We start from the raw sequence: 13,919 nt of genomic DNA, 5'->3' as shown, positions 1-13,919 counted from the left end.
TGCACCCAAAGCGTCCAAATGACATAAAATGCACATTTCTTGTCATTCAAGATATTCAAGCTGGGGTTTATGTGAGTAAAAGCAAACACAATATGCTTTTACCTATTTTTGACCTTGTATTTTATTATTTGAGTTCACGGGTGGGTGACAGGCAGGCTATTGTCAACTTAGCCATAATTTTACAGCACGTTACAACGCTTTTCCACCTTTGATTACAAAGTACTGGGTAATATTTCACTGGATTTTTTTCCATGTAAGTAAAGCCCGCCTGAAAACAGTGACGACGTTTTAGTTCGTTTTTAGAATAATACGTTTTCCTGTAAACGCAGTCCTCAGTCACACTCCCAGTAAAAGTGCAGACAACGACGGTTTCCCAAAACTTCGATCTGCATCTGACCTTTTTCCTGACCTCATGAAGTTTACATCGAGGTCAGAAAGAAGTTCAAGAAAAAGCCAATTATTATCTTGATTATTTCAGAAAATAATACGACTTTCTGGACTCAACTAAATGTTATGTTTCGGTAAAGAACTGAGGCGGCTGTGAGCCTTTTAAAAAGTACTGTCATTAATATTATTATTACTATGAATCACTATCTTTTGTCTAGTGTTTTCTAGATTAGTGTAAAGCACCCAGTGACCGTGACTTTTAGACAACCAGACAAGGTTTGAGGCTTCTGAACATTTAGAAATATTTATATTTCAGTAGTGATGACTGTAAACAAGCTAAATGTCTTTTTAAAAGTTATTTTTCCCTCTTTTAATTTACATAACACACACATCTGTATGGTAATCTAGCTTTAAAATGTTGCAATGACTATTTTAAGCCAACTATCAACCCTCTGAAGTCCTGCTTAGAGGAAATATTTAGTTAAAATGAATGTTTTAGCAGTGTGTGGGGGGGCTCAAAGGCTTAGGTGGAACATAAACATTTACTAAGACTTACTAAGATTTCCAGACTTACTGAAAACTCTAATATTTAAGAAAAAAGCAGCACTAACAGCCTGACTATATAGCTTCAGGCTTATTATTCTTGATGATGCCAGTAAAAATAAGCAATGCCATTGTCCGCCTTCAGCAAAAGGTCTGAAGACATTTCAGGGACGGGAGGTGGTCGCTTGTGAGAAATGTTGATGTTTTCCAGAACCACACAGGACTCGCTGCTAACATTAGCCGAGTTAGTGATCCAGCCTTGTTGACATGAACTTTTGCTGCTCGACAACACCACCCGCGGGCTAACCACGGGTTAAGGTCGACTCGTTAGCTGCTAGATTAAAGTTATCGGGAGTTAAACGTGTCGAGCGATCACCCACCAACCCGGTAAACATTTTCTAAACGCGACAAACAAAGAGTGTTTAGGTGAGATTAGCTTCACGGTCAATCCGCACAAGGCCAATAACACCTCCGCACGCGACACACCACAAGTTCAATATAGCCGGCTGAGCTCATTTCAACTCCTGGGTTCCTTAAACGAGTTCAGTAATGACATAAAAAAACTAATTATTTACTTGCCAGTGACTTCACGCCGCTATAGGTTCTTGACAGTTTATTGGGTTTTGTTTCCCCGTCCGTATGTGACTCCTGATAGTGGCTGTCGTTAGCTAGCTTACTTACGTCATGTGACCGAGCCGCTCCTAGACTCTGCTGCCCTCTGTTTTGTCTTACAGGCAGCAGAGCCGCGCAGGGCCTCCGATGCCCCGTACACTGTCTTACAGGCAGCCGCTCAAACAGCGGTTTCAAAGAACTGTAGTCGGGACCCCAATGTGGGTCACAAAACACCAAGTTGGAGGTCCTGAAATGGTCTCCAGAAATCAAACAAGATGGAAAAATAATTTCTACTAGTATATTTTTACTATAAAAAATAAATAGACCAATGGAAAAAGTACCATAATATATGTTTAAGACATTTGTGTTGACATTGTGGCCTTATTTATCAGCAATTTTTGTCTTGTTCAGTCAAGGATATTCAGGAAATCTTTGCCTCTGTTATTTTGGAGGTCAGAAGCTAAAAGGTTTGAGAACGAGACTTTAAGTTGAACATGAATGGGACACTGATTGTAAAGTAACACAAACATGTTCAAAAATTGCAGCTATACTTTGCCACTTTTAGTTTTAAATAATAATTTTAAGAACTAATATTTATTTTGTTAAGCTGTAAACCTGAATTTTTAAATATCATTATAAGTTTAAATACTTAACTCTAAATATTTAAATCTGTATGTTCACTTCCACATCTGAGTGTGACAATTTCAATCTAAGTATTTAGAAAACACTAAAAAACAAAAGTATTTTGCGACAGTCAAATTAATTTGAGGGACTTTGCATAGGAAGTTCCTCAAATTGACCTTTATTCATAAGAAATATCTGCAAATGTTTCATAAACAGATTATATAACTTCATATAATCTGTGGCATCAGCTGACAGAACCATCAGAAGACATCCATGACATGAAAAATGCAGCATTGTTTGGGTATTTGAAAAGTTATTGCAAGCCTGCTCTTAGCTTTCTGCATCTGAAGGGACAAATATTGCATGCGCCAGAATTTCACTTATTAAGTTCAAGAAAAGGTACAATTATAAAGTTAGTTCTTGTAAGGCTTGTTGGATGATTTGACGTGGAGTGTTGGATCAGGAAAATTTGCACAACAATATTCCGGTCAAATCCTTTAGCAAGACTAAAGTTTACACACAAAAAAGGATGATTTAAATAGAAAATGAAAAGAGAGTGTACCAGCGAACACAGAAGAATTTAATAAACAACTTTGCAGAGCAAAAGGTTGTGAAAATACATCTTTAATGAAGCTTTAATTGTTGTTGTGACCCTCACACAAACAGCTGTGCTTTCAACATCTGTGAGTATTAGGCCCACCTAATGATTGACTGTGGGGGGACACAAATATTTAATTCATGAAAATAGTATATAGTCCAGTTTTATACTGATTATTTTTATACTTCTACAAACACTGAGATAGATAGATAGATAGATAGATAGATAGATAGATAGATAGATAGATAGATAGATAGATAGATAGATAGATAGATAGATAGATAGATAGATAGATAGATAGATAGATAGATAGATAGATAGATAGATAGATAGATAGATAGATAGATAGATAGATAGATAGATGGACCTCTTCATTGCTTTTGCTGACATTATTAAATAAAGCAGTAACATCAAATTAATATGATGAGAAATGTTAAATTAGTTTAAATAATCACTGTAAGAAATGTGATGTTTTAAGTCAATACTGTAATGGGGAAGAAGATGAATTAACTTTGTAAATACACATTCTAGATACAAAGTAAATTTATAAAAATCTTGCTTAGAAAGTCTTCGAGTGATACCATTATATTATTATTAATTATATGTAATTTATAAATAAATTAGATAAACTATAAATCAGATGTATTGTCCTAATTTAAAATAATGATGCTCACATTATGTCCACCATAAATTCACACGCCAAGTAATTCCGTACAGCGCCGCTAGAGGGCGGAACTTCACCAATCCAAACCGGAAGTTTAAACAGACCACGAAGAAGGGGGGAAAAAAATCAACAAATAGCCGGAGTGTGTGCACTGGTTCCCGAGCGTGTATATCTTTGTTTGCCTCATCGTTGCACAGTTTTAACGGCAAAAAGTCACCATGCCTGTCATTTGTGCGGCGCCGGCGTGTAATAATAAGTTTGTGAAGGGCTCGGAAATCAGATTTTACAGGTAGGAGCGAAACCTGGGAACTTTTCAGCACAAACCCCTTTTCTCTCTGTGTCTGTAAGCCGCGACCGAATGGGATTTTAGGCACGCCGACTTCAGGCTTATTGTGCTGTAGATGCTTTGGAGTGGTCGGACAGGTCTGGCTTTGGAAAAACGCGTTCCGCCGGAATAATTGTAAAATTAATGTTATATTATGGTTTTTACGCGACACCTCCAAGAAAATCACGAAACATCATGGCCAAATTTAAAAGAAAGCTATCATCAGACATCTACTAATCTATGTGTAATAAACTTCATGGGAAAATTAGTCTTTTTCTTCGCCTATATTTGCCAATATCATCACACTTCTATGAATGCAGAGACAGCAAAAGGTTTGATCGCCTGAACTCTCAGTCTGTGTGAATGCAGCAAAAACAAATACGACTCTGTTGTGGAAACAACTTGAATAATCTCTGAAAGCTTTTATTGTTGAGCACAGTTTATTACTGCATTTATACATGTAAGCCATTGTTGCACCGTGGATATATTCTTATGAGAAAAAAATAACATATAATCTCCATGTGCTGCACTCCTTTGGAGCCTGAGCTCATAAAGTTAAGAGAAATTAACATTGAAGTTCAACGAATGTTGCGTTACTTTTTACTAATTCTTATGGCTAAAGATGAAACGTATCGTTTGATTTGTTGCCTTGTTGCTGAAATGTGCTATACATATAAACTTGACTTGACTTAAATGGCATTCTGCACACATGGCAACAGCTCCTTGAAAAAATCTTAAATAAAGACATTTTTATTAAACTGGTCGACATGTAATTGTCTTAAACCAGAAAACAAACAGACCTGTGTGATAAATGCATGGGTAAGCACACAGTCAAACCCTGTAAGTAAGATCCATGATGTTGAAAAGCTTTCTCAGTCAAATCATGGCTTTAAAAAAAAACGTGATCTGACTCCCATGCAACGGCCTGAAGCAAAGCTATCTTTAGAACCAATACCGCAATTTTATTACATTAATAATAAACCATAAATAAATTAAAAACCTAACATTCCTTGAAGGGATGTTATTAGCAACCATTTGTGCCAGGGTTTTTAACTAAAGTTTGGTCATCTTATAATGAGAAATGATGATGTTCTAGCTGCTTAGTTGAAATCTTGTAAATAACGTCGTGCTTATGCAATGACACAAGTTTTCAGGCTATGTGTTGTGAATGACTCTCAGCTACTACCACATCAAATTTGAGCTCAGTATCTGTAAAATTACCTGAGTTATAGCCGTTTTTGTCTTTACTAAGTTTCGATTAGCTGTGGCGGCCGTCTTAGATCGGGTTGAGTACAAAAGTTAATTGGTTTTGTTTTACATCCAAATGATTTTTTTCTGTGAGTTTCATTAAAACCTGTCCAGTGGTTCACGAGATATTTCGCTAACAGACAGACAGGGTTGACTCCATTAGTTAATGGCAAAGTTTCAAACACAAAAATGGCATGATCTGTTAGTGTATGAAGTAAGCATTGTGGAAGACTCTCAGCTACTACCACACCAAATTTGATCTCATTGTCTGTAAAACTGACCGAGCTACAGCCATTTCTGTCATTGGTAAAGTTGATTAGCTGCAGCGGCCATCTTGAATCAGGTTGACTGCGAAAGGAAATACATTGTAGCTGCACATCCAAAGATTTCTTTCTGAGAGTTTCATTAAAACCTGTCGACTAATTCACGAGATATTTTGCTTACAGTTGCTTACAGACAGACAAACACACATAGGTGTAACACTGGGGAAGAAACCCCCATAAAAACCAAAGACAATAACAAAACAACTGCACTTTTTTGCTCTCAACCCTTTCCACATTAACTGTAGGTTTCTGTTTTATTCCGTGGTCTTTTTTTTTTTTAATTAAAGATGCAACAGATTTGAACACTTTGGGCAACTGCATATGGCCACTAGAATATTTCCAGTAAACAGGAAAGACTCCGTTATTTACAAGTTTGGCCTTCATCGTAGCCTGGAACATCATCAGGACCCGTTGTTGGAACAGGTGTTAATAGTTAAAAGCCTGGTCTCAGAACATGTCCGCTCCTTCTTCCCCGCCTGTCAGGTTTCCGCTCAGTAAGCCTCAGCTCGCCAGCAAATGGGTGCAGAGCCTGGGGATGAAAAGCTTCATCCCGACTGCCAACACTTGCCTGTGCTCTGAGCACTTCAGGACCGACTGCTTCAGGGACTACAACGGCAAGCAGTTTCTGCGGGAGGACGCCGTGCCCACGATATTCACCCCGGGGCAGGACTCGTCGAAGGTGAGCGCGAGCTCCTGGCTCGTTTCAGCTCTCGTCCTGAGCGTTTTAGCCTCAGCAAAGGGATTTTGTGTTGTTGTTTTTTTTGTCTTTATCAGATCGAGCTGCGCAAAAGAGGAGTGATCCCAAAAGAGACAAACGTGGCAAATCAGATGGGACCACAAGCAGACAGAGACAAAGTGAGAGAGGCGGCCATGCGCAGAGAGAAAAGAGGAGGAATGAGGGTGAGCTGACCAGACCGGGCTGTTGTTTATGTTTTTGTTTTTACTTGTCACACAACTGTTTGCATTGTGGAAACCCAAGGCAGGTTTTTTAAATTTAATTGCTCACACAAAAGCTTTCTTTAAAACTAGTAATAAGTATTTGTTATAAACTGAGTTAAAACATGTACACGTTTCTCTCAGAACCATAATGTAAAGTGACAATTTGTAGAGGTTTAAATCTGTGTATTGTACTATCCTTTATGGCAGAGGTCCCCAACCCCTGGGCCACGGACTGGTACCGGTCCGTGGGTCATTTGGTACCGGGCCGCACAGAAAGAATATTTAACTTACAGTATTTCCGTTTTATTTATTTTTGGAGTCTGAAGGACATTTATTTTGAAAAAATGATGAGATTCTCTCCACAACATCAGTCTATGACTCTTGATGCGTGTCAAAATGCTTATCTAGGTCATGTGATCCGTTACCGCTAAAAACAAACCCACAAGCAGCAAAATGAGTAAAAAACAAACATCTCTAGATGGGACGGTCTGGTTACTGAGAAACAGGCTCAGGGCTCCACTGATTCAGCGTTACGGTGAGTTGGATTCTTTGTGCACTTTATATTTGTGGTGTCTCTTATTTTGAAGGGCGTGTTTAAACACAGAGAACATCAGGGGGAGGAGAGGCTGTTATTCATGTTGATGACGCAGCTAACAAAGCTGCGAGGAAACGTTGGATTTAAGTTTATTATGTTTTAAAAAATACCCCTGTTTTCATGCCGGTGGTATCTTTTTATTTTGTTGTATTTATCCGCCACACCTTTAAAGGCCGTTCCGATAATGAACCGGTCCGTGGAGCTAAAAAGGTTGGGGACCGCTGTTTTAAGGTTTAATTAGGGTTTCCGATGCCTGCTATAACGCCCTCTGAAAGGCTGATTCAGCTGAGTGTAAAATGTCCTGATGTTGCAGGGGGGACGAGGAGGTCGTGGAGGGAAGCAGCTGTCTGACAGGTGAGGCCCTCGGACCCTCGGCGTGTCTTTGTTCTGTGTTTGGAGGCGAACTTCAGGGGTTCTATTCTATTAAAGGAGAACAAAGTGCTCAACAGCCCCAGTCGAACAAAAACATCCACTTCTGTTCCACGTACTTAGAAAATTAGATTTTTGTGGAAATGATCCTCTCGAGTATAATTAACTTTCTTTTTTTTTCTCCCCCGATTTAACTGATTGCGGCCCTAAGCAGCTGCTGGCACCAAACTCTAGGTTTCTGTGGTTTATTGAATTTTGTGCACTTCTCCCCAAAACCTGACCAGCAGGTTGAACGAAGAACTGGCAGATTCCCAGAAATAAATAAATCGCTGCAAAATGATATTTGGTAATACTTTTCAGAGGCTTGAATTTTCGTTTTGCTGATGCTGATTCACATTATTATTTTTATTATTATTGCAATTTAATCAGCTTATTCAGTATATAGGTGCTATGACCTTTTTAGTTCCGTACCTTTTAAAGTTTTAAAAAAACGTAACCTTATTTAGAAATATTTTCTTTATAAAAACACATTAAGGTTTCTTAAATTCTTTCAAAAACAGTGTTGTGTTTGAAATCTGATTCAGTGCACTTGCTCTGTTTTGGTCTTCATGCCTCCTTTCAGCTTTCATCTGGTGTTCTGCTACTTTTAGCTTTTAGGCTTTTGCTGCTTTCAACTTTAGCTAACGTTTTGCTGCTTTCAGCTTTAACGATTCAGTTTCAGCCTCTTCAGCGAAGTCATTCAGCGCTCGGCGTTTTCACAGAAAAAAGTGCAGTTTCTCTAGTTAGACGGCTGCGATTTGGATCCGATCATTGTTTCATTATGAAAATGAAAGACAACACCGGCCCCCCGGGCTTTTACTCTCCCGACTTGGTGTCGGCCGACATTGCCGGGGCGCGTTAGACGCCGACAGTGCTAATGGAGACGTGCGCGCGGATGGGGTTTTTATATTTGGCCGGGGATAAATTCACACCGTCCTAATGTGCGATAGAAAGCGAGCGAAAAGTGTAATTATGGAACGCCACCGAAGGGGAAGAGGCTTCGAGAAAGTGAAATCAAAATTGTCGCTTGCGAGGGAGCGGCTCACACCATGTCCGCTTTGAATCTTCACCACGCAGGCAGAGCGTCGCGGCCAAAAGCCGAGTGTACGACAACAAGGGCCGGCTGCTGTCCAACGGCAGGGACATGTGCGACTGCCTGGACGTGGACTGCATGGGCTGCTTCTACCCCTGCCCGGAGTGCGGCTCGCGCAAGTGCGGCGTGGAGTGCCGCTGCGACAGGAAGTGGCTTTATGAGCAGGTGGAGGTGGAGGGTGGAGAGATCATCCGGAACAAATTTGCCACCTAATTACCAGTGACTCTTTTTTTATTGTCCAGTCATGACGTCAGAGGGGCTTCTGGGACATCAGCTCTCCCCCGCCCCCCCCATCAAATGTAAATCTACCTGCTTTGTAAAGACATATTCCAGCATGTAACTATTATTTAAAGTTTGTTGGATTTTTTTATGACACCACCAGTTGTTAATAAACATTTCCTTGTTTTTATTGTGTGATGTCTTTATAAAATGACCAGAAAAATTGATCTACAGCGACTTCTTCTGTCTTCCTAAATGATCCCGTGCCAACTTTTTTAAGGGTCAATTCATAATTGCGACTCGCCACCGAAGGTGAAAGGGTGAATATGTCTTTGCCAGTGTTAGCACAATATCTTACGAACCAGTGGATGAATTCTAATGAAACTCCCAGAAAGCGTTCGTTGGATGCAAACCGACCTGACTCAAGTTTGCCGCCACAGCTAAGCGACCTTATCAAAGAAAAGTGGTTCTAACTCAGTCAGCTTCATGGATACTGACCCAAAATTTGGTGCTGTAGTAGCTGACAGTCATCTGAAAGATATACTCTGAGCGCTAACACATCTCGTAAGATCTCACAGGATCACGTGAGATGAATGTCTATTATGTCATTTATAAAGGAAGCCAAAACACCTGTAACTTTATGCCTTTTCATGATAAGATCATTTTCATTTAACACTCTAGCAAAAATAGCAGTGGGTGATATGGATTCCTTCAAGGAGTGCTCGGTCTTTTATTACAGCCAAAAAAAAAACACAGTATGATGTTAGATCAGTGCCTTCTAAGAACTTAAGAGAAATGATTTATATTTAAGGAAGTAATCCCAGTAATGAAACAAGTTAATACTCTTGTAAAATGTAATTACTCTGCTTCCATTTGGTCTTTTTTTTGTTTTAAACAACAGAGTGGACAGAAAAGGCAGCAGAGCCGACCAGGATGACGCAGCAGTTCAGAGTTCCAGAGAACTTGTAAAACAGTAATTTCTCATTTTTACCCATCCTTCTGCCCTCAGAGCCAGCTGTAGGTAAGGTGTAGGGCAGAAGCTTTTTGTGTCAGGGTGGGTTTTTTTTTTTTTAAGGAATGCTGGCCTCCCGCTGCCGAGCTTTGTATTCGTACCAAACCTGAGCTCTGCAGTTCAACACAGGTGGAAAAAAAAAAAAAATCTTTCTTTTTAAGTGGCCTGTAAACAAAATGCAAGAAGTTGGAGGGGAAATGTGTGCAGTCAGCTTTCCTCTACATCACAAAACAAAATAATCTATTCCTTTTTTTGCCTTTTACTGCCTGTGCCTACTGCATTTTATGGCTTGTTCGGAAAGGGGCAGCAAATAAATTAAGCTTATTAATATTTATAAAACGCTCAGGGCGAGTTGATGCAAACAAGTCATTCATCACAGCAGCTGAAATTTGACTCCATGCTGAACCTAATGCCTCCTCTCTCGTCTTATGACCATTGGAAGGCGTATTACACACTTTATAGTTTTTCTGTTTTATGCTAAGCAACGTGAGAAAAACTTGTCAAGAGATCAGATATTTATTATAGATGAGTTTGTTGTTCCGTTAGGAGTTCGAAGAGATTCCTTCCTGGGAGCAGGATGGGTTGTTTTCCCATGTCAGCAGTGTGCATCAGAGCCAGAGCTATAGGGGGGGAAACGGTGTTCAGGAATATAACATAGTTGCACAGTTTTTCGTTTGTTTGTTTGTTTGTTTTTACTCCCAATATCCAAAAACCTTCAAACGTGCAAAGCAGTGTGGAAAAGCAAGTGCTGCCTCAAGGGGAGGAGTTTAAGTATCTCGGGGTCCTTAGAAAGTGAGACCGACAGATGATTTTGTGCGGTTTCTGCAGTATTGCGTACTCCGTACCGGTCCGTTGTGGTGAAGAGGGAGCTGAGCTGAAAGGCAAAGCTCTCTGTTTACCAGTCGATCTACATTCCTGTCCTCACCCACAGTCATGAACTTTGAGTAGTGACCGAGAGAATGAGATCTCGGATACAAGAGGTCTGAATGAGTTTTCTCCACAAGGTAGCTTAGAGATGAGGTGAGAAGTTTGGTTATCTTGGAGGGACTCGGATTAGAACCGCTGCTCCTCCACATCAAGAGGAGCCAGTTGCGATAGTTTGTGCATCTGGTATAGATGCTCCCCTGAACGCCTCCCTAGGGAGGTGTTCCGGGCATGTCCAACAGGAAGGAGACACCAGGGAAGACCTCCCAGGACAAGCTGGAGAGACTATGTCTCTTGGCTGGCCTGGAATCTTCCCGGAAGAAGTGGCTGTGGAAGGAGACCAAGTTTCTGCCGCTGTGATGCGACTCCGGAACAAGCGGCAGATGATGGATTGAATTTCTTGATTTTTTAGAATGCAAATAACCCTGAATAAAGAATTTACGTTTGTTTTATTACTTGTTTTTGTCGTGGCGAAAAGATAAGGCAGACGGGAAGACCCCGCTTGTTGATGTTGAACAATTTATTACAAAGGAAATGTCAAGCAGAACATCCCAGGGACGAGACAGATCGGAGCGATAGGATCTGTCTGACCTCAGATTGTCAGAGAGTGCTCATTTGAACAAAGCTTATCAGTGAGACATAACAACGCCACCACTCTCGTCAGGCCGTACCACTTAGACGACAGCGTGACTTAACATCGAACTGTGAACAGATGCACTACACAGGACAGATCTGTTACAGCTAATGACGACATCTCAGAGGAGCCTTATAAGTGAGTATTATTTTTCTACAACAACTTTAACTACCTTTGTTTCCAGCACATACAGTATCTGTCGTCCAGTCGAAGCTGTGATCCTGGCTGTCTGGCTAAAAGCTCTTAAAGTTGTTTATGTCAGACCTCATAGATGATTGCCTTTTAATTTATTCTAACTTACATCTCTACTCTTCATGGTTTAAATCCCACTGACCAAAATCAGGCTGCCAAATGAGGACACCATAGTAAAATAATTTCCAGCCGAATTGAAACTTTTTTTTTCTATAAGAGCACTCCTGGAAACGCATGAATGCATTAAATGCTCTGTGTGTCTTCAACAGATCCTGAATACATCCCTGACGCACATTAAACGTAACGAAACACTTAAATATTGGCTGCAGTGGTGATCAGTGCGGAATAAAACAAGCCTAAACCTCCACTTCTAAAACCAGACAGCTATTACAGGACACGGATGACCCGAACACAAGGAAACTTGTCAGTAGGCCCGGCCTGCTGAGATGACTCTGAACTGGAGATGTGAGAGAGGAGGTCATTAAAAGCTGAAACAAAATCCCTGAACATGAGGGGGAGAGGGTCAAAAGTTCTCCTGGATGTTGACAGAGAGGATGGAGTAACGGGGCTGTCACTTAATTTAACATTCCCTGTCTGCTACACAGTATAACCGAGGACCTGAAAAGCTGCCAGAAGTGAAGAAAGTACATCCTTTTTTTTCAGTTCTCGGGTTTTGGAACATAAAAATGATTAGGTCAAAACCTACGCTTGTTTTTTGTGCACTGTAAGGTGTACGTAGGCAAATACATTTTACTTAACCAATTTTATAGTCACCTGCTTTTATATCCTCACTGTGCAGTCCACTTAACTGTGTTATAAATGGTTATGTTTTTTTTTCTAAAACAAATGTATTATGACCTGGCCCTTTTTCTTAGGTTCAGGAGTGCTGTTAAAAAAATCCCCATTACGGTGCATACTCCCTAGAGTCAAGCAGTACAAATCATCTGCTTGTATACCCACAGTTCCCACTTTGATGAACACCATCGCCTGTAGAAGCTCTTGTGGACAGCCTTTGTGATTGGTAAGATCAGGCTAATTATACTGAACCAAAAATCTAAACGCAACACTTTTGTTTTTGCTCCCATTTTTCATGAGCTGAACTCAAAGATCTAAGACTTTTTCTATGCACACAATAGGCCGTTTTCTCTCAAATATTGTTCACAAATTTATGTAAATCTGTGTTAATGGGCACTCCTCCTCTGTCGAGATAATCCATCCACCTCACAGGTGTGGCACACCAAGATGCTGATTGGACAGCATGATTATTGCACAGCTGTGCCAAATGGCCACTCTAAAATGTGCAATTTTTACTGTATTAGAGGGGTCCTTGGGGAGGGATCAGAAAACCAGTCAGTATCTGGTGTGGCCATCATTTGCCTCATGCCGTGCAAATACATCTCCTTTCTATAGAGGTGATCCATCCATCCATTTTCTTTACCCGGGGAGCTGGTGCCTATCTCCAGCAGTCACTGTGGGAGAGGCGGGGGACACCCTGGACAGGTCGCAAGTCCATCACAGGGACACATAGAGACAAACAACCATTCACACCCAGGGACAATTTTAAGAGTTACCAATTAACCCAACATGCATATTTTTGGTCTGTGGGAGGATCCATAGAGTTAATCAGGCTGTTAATTGTTAAGTGTTGCGTTTATATTTTGGTTCAGTACAAGTAAACTTGCATAAGTGAAAGGATAGTGGAAAGGCTGGTTCAAACAAATATTCAAATCTACAGTGTGTAAAGATGAACCACAGCAAAGTGGTAAACTTTAGGGTCTTGAATGGAGACAACAACAAGAACACCTGCAACTCCAAAATCATGGCGCCTCTTGTATTTGTCTGTTCACCACCACCAGTGATTGATTTGTTTGCTGCTTATCTCTTCAATGAAACATTAAACTGGTTTGATAACTATGCAGTAGTTCGGCACTGATTTAGATACTAGATTTTGCTCCTTTAAATGTGTTTTTAGCCACGTGATTTCTTCCGTTTGCAAGTATTGCCATAAAATTTCTTCTTCAAGTTCCTTACTTAAGATCAAGTCTCCATCTTTTGTTGATTTGCCACCTCCGGCTGTTTTCTAATAGCAGAGAAAAAGTATGAAAAAGATTCTGAGATTAAGGTTGAGAAAGTACCAGGTCGCTGGCTACTTTTCAGCGTCTTTGTGCGATGAAGACGTTTGCTGCAGAAAACTTTGGTAAACTTTGGTCCACCGCACCCTCTCTCAGGTCCTCTTCCTCGTCGACTTCACGCAAGAATCTCCAAACTTATCTGAGCAACAAACACTTTGTTTTTTCTGTTTTTTTTTTTCTTTTTGACCTTCACTTTAGTGTTGACCTAAAGTACAAAAATACATTGTGCCATTGTTCCACGTTGCATTTGTTTTCCACCCTTGTCTGCTGGTATTGATCACTCCATCGATCGCATCACTTCCTGAGATCCTTTAGCTCTGACATTTGCACCACCAGTTGGCTGAAATATTGATAACCTTTAAATACAAGTTTCTGCAACATCACAATACAAAAAAAAAGTAAAAATCCAGTGATTCGAAAGTGAGAGTGTTGTTTTCTTTTTACATT

General features: G+C 40.3%; 1 protein-coding gene across 1 annotated transcript; it reads left to right on the top strand.

Moving 5' to 3' along the window:
• Nucleotides 1–3,547: 3,547 nt before the first annotated feature.
• On the top strand, nt 3,548–8,768 carry LOC108234777 (ADP-ribosylation factor-like 14 effector protein). Its single transcript, XM_017414210.3, has 5 exons — nt 3,548–3,717; nt 5,808–6,003; nt 6,099–6,224; nt 7,172–7,212; nt 8,344–8,768. The coding sequence occupies exons 1-5, from the start codon at nt 3,647–3,649 to the stop codon at nt 8,570–8,572; spliced, it is 663 nt and encodes a 220-aa protein (XP_017269699.1). The 5' UTR covers nt 3,548–3,646; the 3' UTR covers nt 8,573–8,768.
• Nucleotides 8,769–13,919: the final 5,151 nt, after the last annotated feature.

The sequence above is a fragment of the Kryptolebias marmoratus genome, linkage group LG15 (genome assembly GCF_001649575.2).
Source record: "Kryptolebias marmoratus isolate JLee-2015 linkage group LG15, ASM164957v2, whole genome shotgun sequence".
In the NCBI taxonomy this organism is placed as follows: domain Eukaryota; kingdom Metazoa; phylum Chordata; class Actinopteri; order Cyprinodontiformes; family Rivulidae; genus Kryptolebias; species Kryptolebias marmoratus.
This window is presented reverse-complemented; position numbering and strand designations above follow the sequence as displayed.